Raw genomic sequence first — 15,647 nt, forward strand, 5'->3', positions numbered from 1 at the left:
CACTACCACAGGCCTCGTTTGTCGAGTTCGCGTTCCTCCGTGACTTGGCAGCTCAATTGCAGTTCTGGAAGCCGCTAGGCGCGCTAACCGACATAGCCGCGGACCAATGACAGCCACGCCCGGAGGTGCTGAAAAGTGAACTATCTCTCCGTAGACCGGCTCTCGACTTACTGTAGCGATCAAATAAAGAATCGCAGAAATGCCTGTACAAGGAATTAGAGCGGTTACCACAGCCAGAGTATGTCTATCTCACTCGAAACTAGGTCTGTGGTGCTCACAATAGCTAATTTTTCGCAGAACGGCGTGGGTGCCTTTATTTTACCATGCAAGCGTTTGGACTTTCACTACTGTGACTGGGCTGGAAGTTCCCGTGGAATGGTGTATGTATTCTCCATATGAGGTGGAACTTGGTCATTGATGCTAACGGTGGTGTTTACCCAGAGCTTTCCTGAAGAACACTCTTCCCTCCTTCGCCAAAGCCAACCCTCAGATTGAAATCCGCGTATCGCCACGACCACACAAGCACCCCGTAATCAAAAGCCACTACATCAACGGACGTGAGAAGGCAGTCTGTGTTCGCAACCTCGAGCCCGAACAGATCTTCCAGAAAGCAAACTTGCTCAAGGAGGCTAGCGGCGAGAAATTGAAGCGTACCAAGAAGCCCGTCACAAGTATCAACGAGAGTGTCAGAGGCATCTGGTCCCCGTATCACGGAGACCTCAAGTCTGTCTAAAGCGGTGTTTTTGGGTTTACTGCGACGGTGTTATTTTCTGGATTGCGACGCTTCCAGCTTGTCATATTCATACAATGTATTATGGGTCTATTTGTTTTGTTCTGGGAAACCAATGCTTTCTATGTTAGAATATGTAGCATATGTATGTACAAAATGCATTGATCTTCAGTATTAACACGTTAATAGGAATCGCAACCTATTGAGGTAGCTTCGAAATAACCAAAAGTGTATGCCATGGTTCAGTAGCTAGTAGCCGAACGACGGATCTACTAGCAATCCATATAATATTCATCCCATCAACCATCAATGCAATAAGGGTATCGAAGAAGTAGTAAATCAGACCAAGTAACCGCCCACCTAACACCGGAATCATGCAAGCCCTGTATAAAATATGGGGAGTAGAGAATATATGTATCAGAGATAGATCTGAAACATGGATTTTGGTGCGCTGACAGCCTTCCCGCAATCGTCCACTTGACATTTAGAAAACGGCTTCACAGGCTGCGATGCCTTCTTAGCGTTCGATTTGGATCTATGGGTGGCACACTGCCCGCAATAAACCTGGAGTTGGTGTTAGAGCTGGTTAGCACAAGGGGCATCATGGGGATACGAACATGTCCGCATTGTTTTACCACCCAAATCTGTTGTTGAATCTCATCACCCGTACCGAGTTCTACATCACAATTCGGACAACACACGACCTCGTCTTCAAGTTTCCTTGTAAACCCTTCCGGCGGCGGGCTAGGTGGCTTGTACGTTGGCCGTGACCCCCGATCCGGTGAAAACCCTTGAATCTGATAATCCATTGACAGCGGACCGTCCATATCCAAGTTGATTGTCAGATCAACTGCTCCACCTGATCTCTCTCCGATCCAAAATGTCTCCACATCTTGTGGCGGGCGACGGGGCCCCCTGGTTCTCCATCCAGGATCCCTAGAAAATAGCCCTCTACCAGATAAATGTTGAACCCGGGGATCATCTAACCGTAGGAACCGTACAAGCCCGGAGCCGAAATCAAAGCCTCTGGGCCGTGGTGGCGATGGTCGAGGTAGCTGGGGTCGAACGCTGGCGCCCACGAATTGGACTTCTGGACTGCTAGGAGAGTCGAGATCAATTGTATTATCCGGTTCATCTTCTAGATCCACGACGTCTGCCATGATATCCCTTCCAAAGCGGGGCTGTCTAGGGCGCCGCGATGTTGCTCGGGCGCTCCTATCTCGCTGTTGTGGAGGCGAGTCCGGTTCATTTGTCAAATCGATCACTTCATCTGTCTGAGGGGAAGCCGAGACGACAGGTCTCCTCATGTCGAGACCGTCCCCAGCGTACCTCATGGGTGGCAACTGGTTGGTCGGAGCTCTGGAGGACGAGGGCTCTCCATTTTGTGAATAGAAACGGCGATTGGGTGAATGAGACGTTCGGGACATTTGTTGGTGGCTACGCTGTAGTTTCATGATAATCGTCAGCAATCCCCCATCTCTCTAGTGTTGGCACAATGGATGCCCCGCCTCTTGAAGGCAATGGAAAGATATGTGGCGGACCTTTCTCGGCCGTGCAGCTACAAACTGCACACCTGAGTCGTCGTTCATGTCAAGTTCCTTGCGCTGGAGTCAAAGATGTGGCAGAACTGAGTGGCTGAGAAGAATGAAGAGGAAGGGAGTGAGAGAGGCGTGGGAGTCGAAACCGAAGGTGCGATACAGCTGGCGGAAGAGTTCTTAATCATCCAATGTAATAAGTTCGGAGCCGAGTCCTTGCGGTGGAGAGATGACATGATATATGCCGCCCTCATCAACAGTTGGCCACCGGTATTGGAGACCCCGATAAGATAAGTAAAAAGTGTAAGTGTAATGAAGGAATACGGGAAAAAAGGGAAAGAGGAAGGACAACCCCGATGTCACCAGATCTATTCTTAAATTAGGTCCCGATCACCGGCTGAAACGACAACAAGTATTATTAATGTGACGGGTTCCGGCAACATGTTCTGGTATGTGTTAATTTCAACTCCGGGTAACAACAGTACATCCAAGACAGTAATCTATTGTCTTTTATTCTTTCAGTTCTCTCCCAACTGTGAAGTTCAGGTGAAAACCAGCATCCATAATTTCAAGAACTAAAAGTACAAACTCAATGCTTTGCTTTTCTCTGAAAGGTATCATTATTACTGTGCCCCCAACACTGTGATTCCACCGTCACGGTTCAAAGCCACAATACTTTGAGCTGCAACACCCCATGACACGGCCGCTGCAGGCACAGCGCTTCGCAGAGGTTCCGACCATGACTTAGTTGACTTGGTGTACTGCTGGACGGTCAACCCGCTAGGTCCGCCGGTAAGTAGGAATTGTCCGGTGTAATCCCAGCTGATAGAATCAATCTGGTTGCCAGTTTCCAGAGCTTTGACTTCTGATGCACTGCGGAGATCCCAGATAGAAACAACTGTAGAGCTCTCGGCGACTGCGGCCATGAATGTGCCGTTCTCAGAGAAGAACAAGCACTTGACGGGTCCAGATAGAGCGAAGTTAGCGGCAGGCGAGCCGTTCTTGACATCGAAAATCTTGATCTGTCCATCAACGCCACCCGCAGCAATAAGATGACCATCGGGATGGAACTTCACAGAAAGAAGAGCTAAAGAGGAAAATCGAGATTAGTTGGTGTCCAATATTTACAGTGGCGTTGATATACTTACATGCGTCACTGAAGATCTGGGTAATCACGGAGTTGGTCGTCAAGTCGTAAAGCACGTAACTCTTGTCAGCGCCAACGGATGCGACAATGTCGCCAGTAGGGTGCAGGGCGAGCGCAGTGGCTGCGCCAGCATGAGAGCTGAAGTCAGCAACTTCATTGCCATTCTCAAAAACCTTCACTGAGCCGGTAGATGAAGCAACGACGGCCTTATCACCTGCCCAGATAGCATCGGTAACCGGACCATTTGCTTGCAAGCTCTGAACGACTTGCTTCTGAGATAGCGAGAAGACACCAACAACGCCGTCAGCGCCCCCAACAAGGGCAAGCTCTCCGGAAGCGTTAACAGACAGTGCCTTGCCACCAGGGTAGAGGGGCTCGGTGCTTTGGGCGGGTTTATATGTGGAGATAGCATCGCTGGTCGCCCAGCCTTCCGGAACAGCGCGCTTACGGCGAGTCTTCGAGAGCCTATTTGCAATTAGTTACGAGGTCGGGATTTATGAACAACATAAGTTGTACATACGCTGCTTGTGTACTTTCAACACGTGACAAAACTGCATCAGGCAGTCCATTTGAATCAACCTGCATTGCTTCACCACCAGCAGCGCGTGTAGCGCCGACGGATACTTTAGAGAGCGCATCACGGGCTTCATCTCGCTCTTTGGTCAAGCGCGCGATCACGCGGACTGCCGCATCGTTCTGGTAGAGAGCCGTACTCAGCTCCTGGCGCGTTTGTGCCAATGTCTGTCGCAGTGTGTATGTCTCCAGGGCAAGGGCGTCCCATTCCTCTTGGAACACATTGAGTAGGGAAGGAATCGAGGTGAGTGTAGGGGGACGAGGTCGAACAACGCGCTGGGACTTGACCTCGATAAGGTCATCGGTAGAGAGCTCCTCTCCGTTCACGGGGTCTTTTCCATTTTCGGCGATATATGCCTCGATGAGGCGCTTCTCAAACACGCTGCCTGGAGGACGTTAGATACGGTGCGGGTGCTGTTCGAGGTTGCAACATACCGCTCTTGGGCGAGACGACGGGCACTTGTGGTGCCTCTCCCGAGACTGTCATCAATTACCGTCAGTTTTCCATAAAAGTATGATAGTGTATGATACTTGCTACTCACTTGCACACAGCATGGTATTTCTGGAAGATGGATGGATGTGGGGAGGGAGAGAGATGATTGCTCTTCACCACAAGAGCTGCGGCTCCTTTGGACTTTTCGACGCTCCGCCTATCTTTTGGGTTTAGCCGCAGATCTCTTGGCGGCAAGCAACCATGCGCAAACGATCAAGTCGAAGTCCACTCTTTTCTTCTCAATTCGTTGTATTCGTTTTTCCTGTACACTTATTCATTCTTACGACTTTGCGACACTACCTATGTAACAGGCGACTGAAGCTATTAGAAGAATCTTGGCATTGACGGACTTTTGTCTGTTTCCTTCAAGCTTTCCCTCTTCAATACTCCATTGATAGTCGGAGGACAGAAGAATTCAAACACTACTCTATTTCTTTGCATGAATATTACATTGTCGCGGTAGCGATATTTCCCTTGTTATTTTGTCTGGCGGAATCTAAACTAACAGTTTGCTGCGGGACAATTAAAATATGTCCTTCAAGTCAAAGAACCTCGAATATGGTACGTTGGCCCCTTACCACCATTAACAGACTTTGAGCTAATACTTCGACAACAGAGGCGAAAGAACCAGCATTCTTGCAACGACTTCGAAACCAATACGGAGATACCTCCGGTCGCCTTGAGCGCCCAATTGCTCGACCCCGAAAACTAAAAGATGCCGACGATGATGATGAACCTACTTATGTTGACGAAGAGAGCAACGAAGTAATATCCAAAGAAGAATATGAAGCTCTCGTTCGCGACAGCAATAAGGAAGCCGAGGACACAGGAAAAGGAGAACCAGACCAGGAACAACCCACATCACAAGATAAAGGAGAGGATAAGGCAAGTACTGCGCAAGAAGTGCCCATATCAAAACAGAACATGGCAGAGATAGGAGGACCTAAGAAGCGAAAGCAGGCGAAGGTTATTGGCGAAGAAGAGCCTTCAGCAGAGAAAGAAGAAACACTGCCGAGAGACCCTGGATCTCGGAAACCCAAGCAAAAGAAGAAGAAAATCAAGCTCTCGTTTGACGAGGAATGATGAATGGATGAGTACCAATTTGCCCAGTCATAATGTCTCGATTTGACTCATACTATACGGAAAGCCCTCTTTAGTTCAGGCACCAGTAGAATAAACGTCATATTCGAGAACAACCCGAAGATAATTAATAATCAGTGGAAAATACTTTTGATGCACGCTTCCAGACATTTTAATCCAATTATAACCTCATAGTAATCATAGTCGCTTTGGTTTGCGGTAATTCTCTGGTTGTTGAAAAGCTTTGGCTTTTCCGCCAATATTTTTTTCATTTTTGTCATAAAATTGAATTCTTCCGCAGTACGCGGGACACCAACTAACTCAGACGTATTCAAACCACTGGGAGATCTTTGAACTGGTTTTTCTGGATTCAGGGTGGTCACTGACACCAGCCTATTTCCAAAATGCCCGTCGTAAATGTCGAGGATCTAGTCCGTCTTCAACGGAAACCCGATGACATACGGAATGTACGCAGCCCCTCCATCATCCCACTTTGATGTCAGAAGTTCCTGCGTATCGGAATACCCATAGCTAACCACCACCACAGATATGTATCCTAGCTCACGTTGTAAGTAGCCACGACTGTCCAGCCCGATGGAAAGTTACTCTATATTAATGATGGAAAAATTGCGTGGTTATAGGATCATGGCAAAACATCTCTGACCGATAGCCTTATCGCCACTAATGGAATCATCTCACCCAAGCTGGCGGGCAAGATCCGCTATCTGGATTCTCGTCCAGATGAACAGCTCCGAGGTATTACCATGGAGTCGTCGGCGATCTCTTTATTCTTTTCGATGATGCGTCGTCCTGCCCCCGACGCTGCTCCAGTAGCCAAAGAGTACTTGATCAATCTTATCGACTCCCCGGGGCATATCGATTTTAGCAGCGAGGTCTCAACAGCTTCTCGTCTGTGTGATGGGGCTATTGTCTTAGTCGATGCTGTAGAGGGTGTATGCAGTCAGACAGTCACTGTCCTGCGTCAAAGCTGGGTTGAGCAGCTGAAACCCATCCTGGTCATTAATAAGATCGACAGACTTGTTACTGAATTAAAGATGAGCCCAAGCGAGGCTTATTCGCATATGAGCAAACTGTTAGAGCAGGTCAATGCAGTCATCGGTAGCTTCTACCAAGGTGAGCGAATGGAGGAGGATCTCCAGTGGCGAGAGCGCATGGAAGAACGCGCCAATGCGGCGGCAGAGAAAGATCGTACCAAGAAGCAAACGCAAGATGATGAATCTACACAGGGCGGTGCGGACACTGCTGATTATGTAGAGCGAGACGATGAGGACCTTTACTTTGCCCCTGAGAAGAATAATGTCATCTTTTGCAGTGCTGTGGACGGATGGGCCTTCACCGTCCGCCAATTCGCCGCTATTTACGAAAAGAAGCTCGGGATCAAGCGTGCAATTCTTGAAAAAGTCCTCTGGGGAGACTACTACTTGGACCCCAAGACAAAACGAGTTCTGGGTCAGAAGCATCTTAAAGGACGAGCTTTGAAGCCGATGTTCGTTCAGTTAGTTTTGGACAGCATCTGGGCTGCATACGAAGCTACAACAGGTGGAGGTAAAGGAAAAGGGTATGATATAACATACACTTAGGTATGATTCGTCGACTGACAAGTGACAGTGACCCTGCTCTATTGGAGAAAATCACAAAGTCTCTGAATATCACGATTCCGGCTTACATTCTACGATCTCGGGACCCCAGGAATATAATGACAACACTATTCTCTATGTGGCTTCCTCTTTCAACTGCAGTCCTCGTATCTGTTATTGAATATCTTCCTAGTCCCCCAGCTGCCCAAGAAGCCCGGTTACCCGCTTTGATTGAGGAGTCGCCTGGTGCGGACTTTGTGGATCCTAAAGTGAAAGACGCGATGATCAAATTCAAGACGGGCTCAGATGAACCTGTGGTGGCATATGTCAGCAAGATGGCTGCCATTCCGGAAAGTGAACTGTCATCAAGCAAGAAAAGGTCCGGCGCGACTATGTCGGCGGATGAAGCCCGAGAGATTGCTCGGAAAAAGAGAGAAGAAATAGCCAAAATGCAAGCGGAGGCCAATGGTGAACAGCAGGACGACGGCTATGCACGGATCACTTCTGCCTTTGAAACTGTTACTATAGACGACAATGACCAAGCGCCAGAAGAGGAGAAGGACGATCCGGAGCACCTGATTGGGTTTGCACGGCTATATTCAGGAACCCTTTCAGTGGGCGATTCTATCTACGTCCTCGCACCGAAGTTCTCACCGGAAACCCCGAACGCTACTCCCGTACCACAGAAGGTAACGGTCACAGACCTGTATCTTCTTATGGGACGAAGTCTCGAGCCGCTTAAGTCTGTCCCCGCCGGTGTTGTTTTTGGCATCGGAGGTCTTGCAGGCCATGTGTTGAAGACTGGAACTTTGTGCTCACAGCTCGAGGGAAGCATTAACTTGGCTGGTGTTTCCCTCAATGCCCCACCTATCGTAAGAGTCGCTCTTGAACCAGCCAACCCTGCCGACCTTGGCAAGATGGTCACCGGTCTGCGACTGCTCGAACAAAGCGACCCTTGTGCGCAGTATGATGTGCTCCCCAACGGTGAACACGTCATCCTGACAGCTGGTGAACTGCATCTCGAGCGTTGCTTAAAGGACCTTCGCGAACGTTTCGCCAAATGCGACATTCAGACCGGCCAAACAATCGTACCATACCGCGAAACCATCGTCAGTGTACCGGAAATGGCTGCACCTAAGAATCCAGATTTAGGACGGGGAGGTGTTCTGACGGTTTCAGCATCAAAGCAGTTGTCTATCCGGCTACGCGTTGTGCCTCTACCTGAAGCAGTGACTGAGTACTTCACTAAGCAAGTCGGAACTATCAAACGACTACAATCTCAGCGGCACGCAGCAGCGGATGACAAGGCAACTAACGGAACACCGGATAGCACTCAACAGGTAGAGACCAGTGATGCAACAGATGAAGCCCGCGAAGGAAGTGTACTTTCTCTCAAGGACTTCAGGGAAGAATTGAACAAGATCTTCGATGAAGAAGTGAAAGAGGACAAGGAACTGTGGAAGGACGTCGTGGACAGAATCACGGCGTTCGGCCCAAGACGAGTGGGACCCAACATCTTAGTCGACGCCACCGCAGTGAACACTTGCGAGAAATTGTAAGTCCATTCCATAAACTCTGCAACATTCACACAAGTCATAGACTAACAAGAAACAGCTTGCTTGAAGATCCCAAACAACAGCCCACCGTCAACACAGAAACCAGCAGCCGCGAAGCACTGATCGTGCGTGACTTCTGCGACAAGATCACGTATGCCTTCCAACTAGCAACCGGCCAAGGCCCTCTCTGTCAAGAGCCCATGCAAGGAACAGCCGTCTTCCTAGAAGAGATAACCGTCAATGCCACCGAAGAAGAACTTGATCTCGGTCGCCTGACAGGCGAGGCAATCAGATTAGTCCGTGAGAGCATCTCCCAGGGATTCCTCGACTGGAGTCCCCGGATCATGCTCGCAATGTACAGTTGCGAGATTCAAGCATCTAGTGCGCAACCCCCTACCTCATCCAAGTTACACAGAATATATGCTGACCCAAAATAGCCGAAGTCCTCGGTCGTGTCTATGGTGTAATAACCCGACGCCGCGGCCGCATCCTCTCAGAGACCATGAAAGAAGGAACACCCTTCTTCACAATCCTGGCACTGCTCCCCGTTGCCGAATCTTTCGGATTCGCCGAGGAAATCCGTAAGCGTACCTCCGGTGCAGCGCAACCACAGCTTATCTTCGCCGGTTTCGAGGCTCTCGACGAAGACCCCTTCTGGGTTCCGGCTACCGAGGAAGAGTTGGAGGATCTGGGCGAGTTAGCCGATAGGGAGAACGTGGCCAAGCGGTATATGGATGCTGTGAGAAGTCGAAAGGGACTGGTGGTCCAGGGAAGGAAGTTGATTGATGCGGAGAAGCAGAAGACGCTGAAGAAATAAAAACGAGGTTCTTTGTTTATGCTTGGGTGGATTTATGCTACGATAGATGAAGCAATTGGGTATTGTACTTGGTATACATGTACATACAGTACAAAGAAAAAGTTATTTACATCACTACAACTGTTTCCATTATTGCATTGGGTGTGATTACAATGTTCTTGAAGATATTGTACCCTCAATTCTAGCAGCTCCATTCCGTAAAATGAGAGGATGGAGAATCATAACGAGGGTCGTGGAGATTAGTATTCCCCTACATGAAATATCGTTTTATCTTTTTCCGGTGATAAACACAGTTACAGTTCAGCATGAAGAAGGCCAGAACCTTGGATACTATGGAGGTGTACGCAAGCAGCGATTTGAGCGACTAGTCTTTCAGGACTATCTAACAGATCAAAGAGTTATTGTATTCTCTTGAATTAGCTTGTTCGTAACTCATCACACATCGTTGAATGTGAATCGCGAAGCACTGGTGGATCAGCACTTCTAGTATGTACAGCAGTAGTATGCAAGATGATGGAGCGTCTGCTCCGTGAGAAAAGTCCAGAGCATCTCAACTCTAGCCATTTAGTCTGTCCAAGACAGACTCGAGCAGGACGCGGTAAAGTTCTTCTGGAAGAGCGAGGGACCAATGGATCTCTCCAGCCCTCTGCGCCGGCACGCGACACTCCGAAGTACCAAGAAAAGGACGCGACATAAGAGCCTTTCCCAGCCTTGTGATTATAAAAAGGTGAGGGGGCAAAAAGCATCAGTAAGCCAACCGACGAATGCCCTCAACTGAAATCAACCTTATCAAAACGGTCTCGCTACCTTCCTCATCTCCGCCTGACCGGTGACAGAATCCCTCATTTCCTTCCAACTAACGGGGAACATCATATTGCCTGCCTCGCTACGAGCCATAACAACGCCCAGATCGTTGCGCGCAGTAGTCAAATAGTAGAAACTCTGATCACCGAGGGAGATAACGGTTCCACGGACAATATCACCAACGCGGAACATCTCGTCCATAACGACGCGGTCTTTCTCAACAGCACGCACATCTTCCTTCCGAATAAGAGCCTGGAAGCGGAGCTCGTCGGAACTGCTATGGTTCTCGGGATTGGCGGCGGAGGAGAGAATCGCCTCGATGTTGTCGTTATCGGACGTTGTCTGTGAGGGGGTGACACCCTGGGTGCTGCCCGATTCATCCAACACAACGAGGATAGACACCGTAGCCTGACGTTTCTGGACCCTCGTCACGCGCGCCAGCACCACCGAATCGACTGCGGGGAGGGTGTTATATTTCACTTTGGGCTTGGGGGTAGCGGAAGTTGCCGCTGGTTTGGCGCCGGGTGCTGTGGTTACGGGTTTGGAGGCATTGCCTGTTCCAGGAGCCCTGATCGAGCGAGAAACGCTTAGAGTAGCTTTGCCTTTGGAGCCAGGGTGCGCTGGTTCGACGACGACTGGGCCGGCGATGGAGGCGTAGACATTGGATTGTTGTACGTGTGTGCCTGGACCGGCGGAGTAGGAGGTCACTGGGCCCAGACGTTGGCCTGGAATGGCCAGGGCTGGGAGTGTGCTTGCCATCTCTGGACAATGGCACGAATAAAAGAAGTATATAAATGTATGATGAGGGAAAACTGGAGCTTCGCTCTTTTGAGGGACGCAAGCGAAAACTTGTCGGCGGTGGAGAAAAGCTTTCCCGGTGGGTCCACTGCTAGCTCTCTTTACCGCCTACCCGCTGCGGAGTGATCTATATGAGGTCCCTTTACTCCGTACTAGGGCTTCACTTGGAGCGGTCTTAGTCTTCCACGGATAGATGGACTACTAACTAGCATCTTTCTTAGATCCGATATGTTGAATTTGACTTAAATTCCAGTCAGTGGGCATCTAGAAGAGTTAAATATGCTTCCGTGCCGCAATCTTTCGATGTGCTAAAGGTACACAGGCGGACACATCAAACTTCCTGATATTGCTCTTGCGTACAACCTCAACAGTATATATAGTTCTCGACTCTTCCAACCTTCATTGGATGCCTTACTCCTAGGATACCACATTGTCAACACGCGCTATCCGGTAACACTCTGACTTTGCATAATCCAGGGCCAGTGTGTCTGTCCTATATGGCCGAAAACGTATGGTCCTGGAGCCCGATGAGACTAGGCGTATCGTGACTCTAGAGGTCAACTGCAGAGTGCACCGATTTCGCTTTGAGGTGTTATATTTGAATCGTCCTGGGCCAAGTCTGGTCCTGTTGCGGCAAGTATGAGTTCGAACAGTGCCAATAAGGCTTTGGCGATGAGGGTAAGTGGTCATTCGATACTTGCAGATCCGTCTCGCTATTGGCCATGCTCTGAGAAGCTGCAACAATCGATGTTCCGTGTTTTTGGAGATCCATATCGATGACTGAATAGCAAGTCTAGGCAGTCAAGCAAATGCTTCGCTCTGGACTGAGTCGAAAACGCGTCGGTCGGGAAGTGATATAGGTTTCCGCATGGCTGGCGCTAGTGAATGGCTTATAAGCACTCAAACATGCCAAATCTCAATAACAGGAGAACCCCACAAGTAAAATAGATGTAAATGTGTAAAAGGATGGGTGAGGGTTGCCTCCTCGTCGCACACCTGTCGCGGAGTGGTATATCTCTCACCACCCCAAGATTTGATTCAGGTAGTGTTTGATGCCTCGAGCATAGGCTCCCGGTGAAAACGGAGCTTTTATATAGAACCGTTCTCCATGCTAACGACCTAAAATTATGGGCAGATCAGGTTACCTTTCCCGAGCCCTTAGCACACTGCGTCCTTGCCGAAACAGATCCCTAATAGCCTTCGTTACTGTTTGGTTATCGAGCTTCGGAGTCGTAGTTGGAAGACTGGTCTTTGTGCGACCACAGGGTACACCATGAATCCACTGCGTGAAAAGCTCATACTTATCCTTCGGGTTGTCTTTGAAGTCATAGAACATTGGTTTGTCGGTCAATCTAGATCACCTTACACGACAGCTTTGGAGGTCCGAGCATTCATTGTTGAGTGGGATAAGAAGCCCGGGTCATAGACTCGTTAAACTTGATTGCATGGCCGGAGGACAAGGCAGACTGATACCTATTGTAAGTCTGTGGAGTGTAAAGAAGATATTGTTTGCTTTCATAGTCATACAAATGAGGAAATAGTGCATCTAATTATTTCATTTATATCAGAGGGAGAGTCGATATTATACTAGTATCATTCACGTCAAACAAATTAGAGCGCCAATCACCTAGAGAGTAACAACTATCTTCTTCGCTGAAACGCCAGCTTTCTGCACCTTCAGCCCATGCTCGATTTCACTCAACCCATGACCTACAACCACAGGGTCAGGCTTTGCCTGCAACTGTCCACTGGCCAATGCCTCGGGGACAAACTTCCCCCAAATAGCTTCTCCCATCTCTTCGTTCGGGGTTGTGGCGATTTCATAACAGAATACTGGAGAGATTAGCGATATGTACAACTATGTGATGGCACGGGATAAGACATACCAAAGATGGGGTCAAACCCCTCCGATGGCTTCTGACGAGTTTGCACAGCAGCAACCTTAACCTGACGGCCTACACGCTTCAGGATCTCAGTGATCGGCTCAAAACTGGGTTCTTCGGAGATAGCATCAAAGACTCCAGCGAGATCGCTGCCTTCAAGCTCCTTGACAACGTCCTCGACTACAGACGGGGATCTGTAATCAAACACGGCACTAGCCCCTAGGGCTTTGACAAACTCATGATTAGCTGGCGAGGCAGTACTGATTACTTTCAGTCCCGAAGCAACGGCGAATTGGATAGTGACTGCACCGACGGAGGACGCCCCTCCCCAGACGAGGAGTGCCTTTTCGGTGGGCTTAGGGTCTGATGATGGCAGGTAAGGAAGACCCAAATATTTAGGAAGGTAAAGACCGGCTGTCGCTGTCGAGACGGCCACAGGTAGCACAACAGCTTGCTCGAAGCTCATGGAATCCGGAATCACAGATGTGAAAACTTCCTCAGCCAGAGGATAGAGCTGGAATGCGCCTTTTGCTGGGTCTTGGTCTCTTAATGACTGGGAGTGCCTATACACGATGTCAGTAATCATGAGCGCAGTAGAAGCCCTATGACGAAGCTTACGAAATGACACGTTGACCCTTCTTGAAACGGGTTACTTCTTCACCAACTTCTTCAATTATTCCTGCGAAATCGATTCCGATCACGATCGGCCATGTCTTAATGAAAGGTGCACCAGCCCTAATATGTTAGCTGGCGTGCGGGTTAAACTCTTGGGCGTTTGTCAATTGCTTACTGAATTTTCCAGTCCGCTGGGTTCTAGGTTGAGTGGTTAGTACATATATGGACATTCAATTAGATATCATGCTCACAATAGCCACGGCTTGGTTCTTGACTACCAGTTGCTTAGGGCCAGGTTTTGGCATCGGTGCAGGACCAACCCGAAAGGGCTGGCCTTCGGCATCGAACCAGGCAGCTTGGTTCAGAGACATGATGAATATGAGAGTAAGTAAAGTAGACAGTAATGCTCGTTATTTACAGAAAAAATGACTACCTCTAAGGTACTACAAGCTCTTTTATAATAGAGTAGAAATTCAATTATTAATTAGTAGATGAGGCTAACTATGACAACAATTAGTAATTCCAGTTGAGTCTCATAAGCAGGTTGGTAATATGACAAACGATACTTTTTGGCCCCCATGGATTAAATGGCGCAATTGTTATCCCAGTTAGGATATCAATCGATGTTAGGGCAAAAGCCTTGAGTTTGATTCTCAAGCTTAAGACCGACGTTCATTAGCACGTATGATATTGTGCTTTAGTCGAAGTGAAATCGGCTTTAATGTTTAAGTCCGATAGTACCCCATGTGGCCGCCGAATACTCTCCATTTTGCAATTTCCTTTTTAAGATACGATCATCTAGTTAAGTTTAAATAAATAAAATAAAATCAAAATCAAAATATGAAGAGAGAGAGAGAGAGAGAGAGAACAAGGAAAGCCCGGAGAACATTGTCAATGGTCAGCTCCGACACGCAGTTTCTGGTAGAATGACAGTGACCTTCTTAGGGCTCGCAAAGCAAACGCGCAAAAATGGCTCACCATGTTGATATCGTCTATGGAATCGCACTGTGTGGATATAATCTTAGGGTTCACTTTTTACAAGATATTGTTCTCTCTCTCAATCCCGCTCGGCCAAATTGCCATGGACATCAAGGTCGCGCCTTGACTACCTTATTACCAACATCAGATATCTAAGTGGCATTGACATCCTCCCTCCTCAGTGCTATGCCACGATGTGCCATCATAAAGAGAATTGGCATTGGCTACGAAACATGGAAATATGTCCCGCTTTATCCCTTGCGCATTCATGGTGGAGTGATGCATTCGAGAGATGAGGTATGCCGACCCATCCTAAACAAGGACACGTCTTTCAAGTGCAGCTGCCAAATTAACTCTTCACTACTTTCCAAACTGCTGGGAGGCGATCCCTTGTCAAACGAAGGGTGAACCCCCCACAACCATAGAAACATTCCGGCTCGTGGAAATGTCTCAACCACATAACTGTTGAGGCAGTGGCTTCTCACAGGCCTGCAGATAGTGTCGTGTCATCTTCTATAGTCAGTCTGAAGATAGTCTAACCAGTCTAGCGACCCACGATAATCCTGTATCTCTACTAAGATTTGGTATAGCATCGGCTGGCTGCGGCCACAGTGGTGGACGGTGTCTGAGTTCTTGATGCCTTACGACGTAATTCACAATTTGGGCTGGTGCCGTGAACAATCCACAGTGAAGACTAAATGGAAAGTATTTTGAAGTGAATTAAGACATATCACCTATCCGGCCATATTCATATATAAATATGCGTATCCAAGGTAACGACAATACTAGCCGGACGGAAATGATAGGAAAAGCTCCAATAGTGAACAGCCAATATTCGTACGCAATTGTTCACGTTGTACTCTTAATACCAGGAACAGAACAAATAAAATTGATTTCCCCCATCAAATGTAACGCGCGAATTTCTGATGAAATAAATTTGTAGTTCTGATACTGACGATCCCACATCATAACGTAGGCAGGGCTGTAGACTCATAGCTAGGCGGATATGACAAGGTGACACCTGGATCAGCCGCTTGAGC

The 15,647-nt window shown here is 48.4% G+C and overlaps 8 protein-coding genes across 8 annotated transcripts; 4 read left to right on the forward strand and 4 right to left on the reverse strand.

Annotated features, from left to right (window-relative positions):
• Positions 1 to 149: 149 nt before the first annotated feature.
• Positions 150 to 906, forward strand: F9C07_2285449 (mitochondrial 54S ribosomal protein mL43). Its single transcript, XM_041293380.2, has 3 exons — positions 150 to 238; positions 298 to 380; positions 442 to 906. Exons 1-3 carry the CDS (start codon positions 200 to 202, stop codon positions 731 to 733), a joined length of 414 nt encoding a protein of 137 aa, XP_041148307.1. The 5' UTR covers positions 150 to 199; the 3' UTR covers positions 734 to 906.
• A 241-nt stretch (positions 907 to 1,147) lies between these two features.
• On the reverse strand, positions 1,148 to 2,319 carry F9C07_2070397 (RING finger domain protein; the record flags this gene model as incomplete). Its single annotated transcript, XM_071508756.1, has 3 exons — positions 1,148 to 1,294; positions 1,348 to 2,172; positions 2,272 to 2,319. The coding sequence occupies 3 exons, from the start codon at positions 2,317 to 2,319 to the stop codon at positions 1,148 to 1,150; spliced, it is 1,020 nt and encodes a 339-aa protein (XP_071364638.1).
• Positions 2,320 to 2,756: 437 nt separating this feature from the next.
• Positions 2,757 to 4,607, reverse strand: F9C07_9154 (putative cell cycle control protein). The gene is made up of 5 exons (XM_041293392.2): positions 4,528 to 4,607; positions 4,421 to 4,465; positions 3,933 to 4,371; positions 3,414 to 3,877; positions 2,757 to 3,352 (listed from the first exon to the last, which is right to left on the reverse strand). Exons 1-5 carry the CDS (start codon positions 4,538 to 4,540, stop codon positions 2,889 to 2,891), a joined length of 1,425 nt encoding a protein of 474 aa, XP_041148309.1. The 5' UTR covers positions 4,541 to 4,607; the 3' UTR covers positions 2,757 to 2,888.
• F9C07_2285454 (P-loop containing nucleoside triphosphate hydrolase protein) lies at positions 4,593 to 9,650 on the forward strand. The gene is made up of 6 exons (XM_041293382.2): positions 4,593 to 6,025; positions 6,106 to 6,126; positions 6,200 to 7,137; positions 7,188 to 8,711; positions 8,771 to 9,093; positions 9,150 to 9,650. Exons 1-6 carry the CDS (start codon positions 5,963 to 5,965, stop codon positions 9,527 to 9,529), a joined length of 3,249 nt encoding a protein of 1,082 aa, XP_041148311.1. The 5' UTR covers positions 4,593 to 5,962; the 3' UTR covers positions 9,530 to 9,650.
• Positions 5,009 to 5,561, forward strand: F9C07_9155 (uncharacterized protein; the record flags this gene model as incomplete). The annotated part of the gene is made up of 2 exons (XM_041293381.1): positions 5,009 to 5,039; positions 5,095 to 5,561. The coding sequence occupies 2 exons, from the start codon at positions 5,009 to 5,011 to the stop codon at positions 5,559 to 5,561; spliced, it is 498 nt and encodes a 165-aa protein (XP_041148310.1).
• Positions 9,651 to 11,172, reverse strand: F9C07_2285455 (exoribonuclease complex, subunit ski4). The gene has a single exon (XM_041286603.2). The coding sequence runs from the start codon at positions 11,090 to 11,092 to the stop codon at positions 10,319 to 10,321; it is 774 nt and encodes a 257-aa protein (XP_041148312.1). The 5' UTR covers positions 11,093 to 11,172; the 3' UTR covers positions 9,651 to 10,318.
• A 1,586-nt stretch (positions 11,173 to 12,758) lies between these two features.
• F9C07_9159 (chaperonin 10-like protein) lies at positions 12,759 to 14,000 on the reverse strand (the record flags this gene model as incomplete). Its single annotated transcript, XM_041293393.1, has 5 exons — positions 12,759 to 12,964; positions 13,018 to 13,577; positions 13,633 to 13,749; positions 13,805 to 13,827; positions 13,881 to 14,000. The coding sequence occupies 5 exons, from the start codon at positions 13,998 to 14,000 to the stop codon at positions 12,759 to 12,761; spliced, it is 1,026 nt and encodes a 341-aa protein (XP_041148313.1).
• Positions 14,001 to 14,793: 793 nt separating this feature from the next.
• Positions 14,794 to 15,236, forward strand: F9C07_9160 (uncharacterized protein; the record flags this gene model as incomplete). Its single annotated transcript, XM_071511867.1, has 2 exons — positions 14,794 to 14,904; positions 15,198 to 15,236. 2 exons carry the CDS (start codon positions 14,794 to 14,796, stop codon positions 15,234 to 15,236), a joined length of 150 nt encoding a protein of 49 aa, XP_071364639.1.
• Positions 15,237 to 15,647: the final 411 nt, after the last annotated feature.

The sequence above is a fragment of the Aspergillus flavus genome, chromosome 5, assembly GCF_009017415.1.
Source record: "Aspergillus flavus chromosome 5, complete sequence".
In the NCBI taxonomy this organism is placed as follows: domain Eukaryota; kingdom Fungi; phylum Ascomycota; class Eurotiomycetes; order Eurotiales; family Aspergillaceae; genus Aspergillus; species Aspergillus flavus.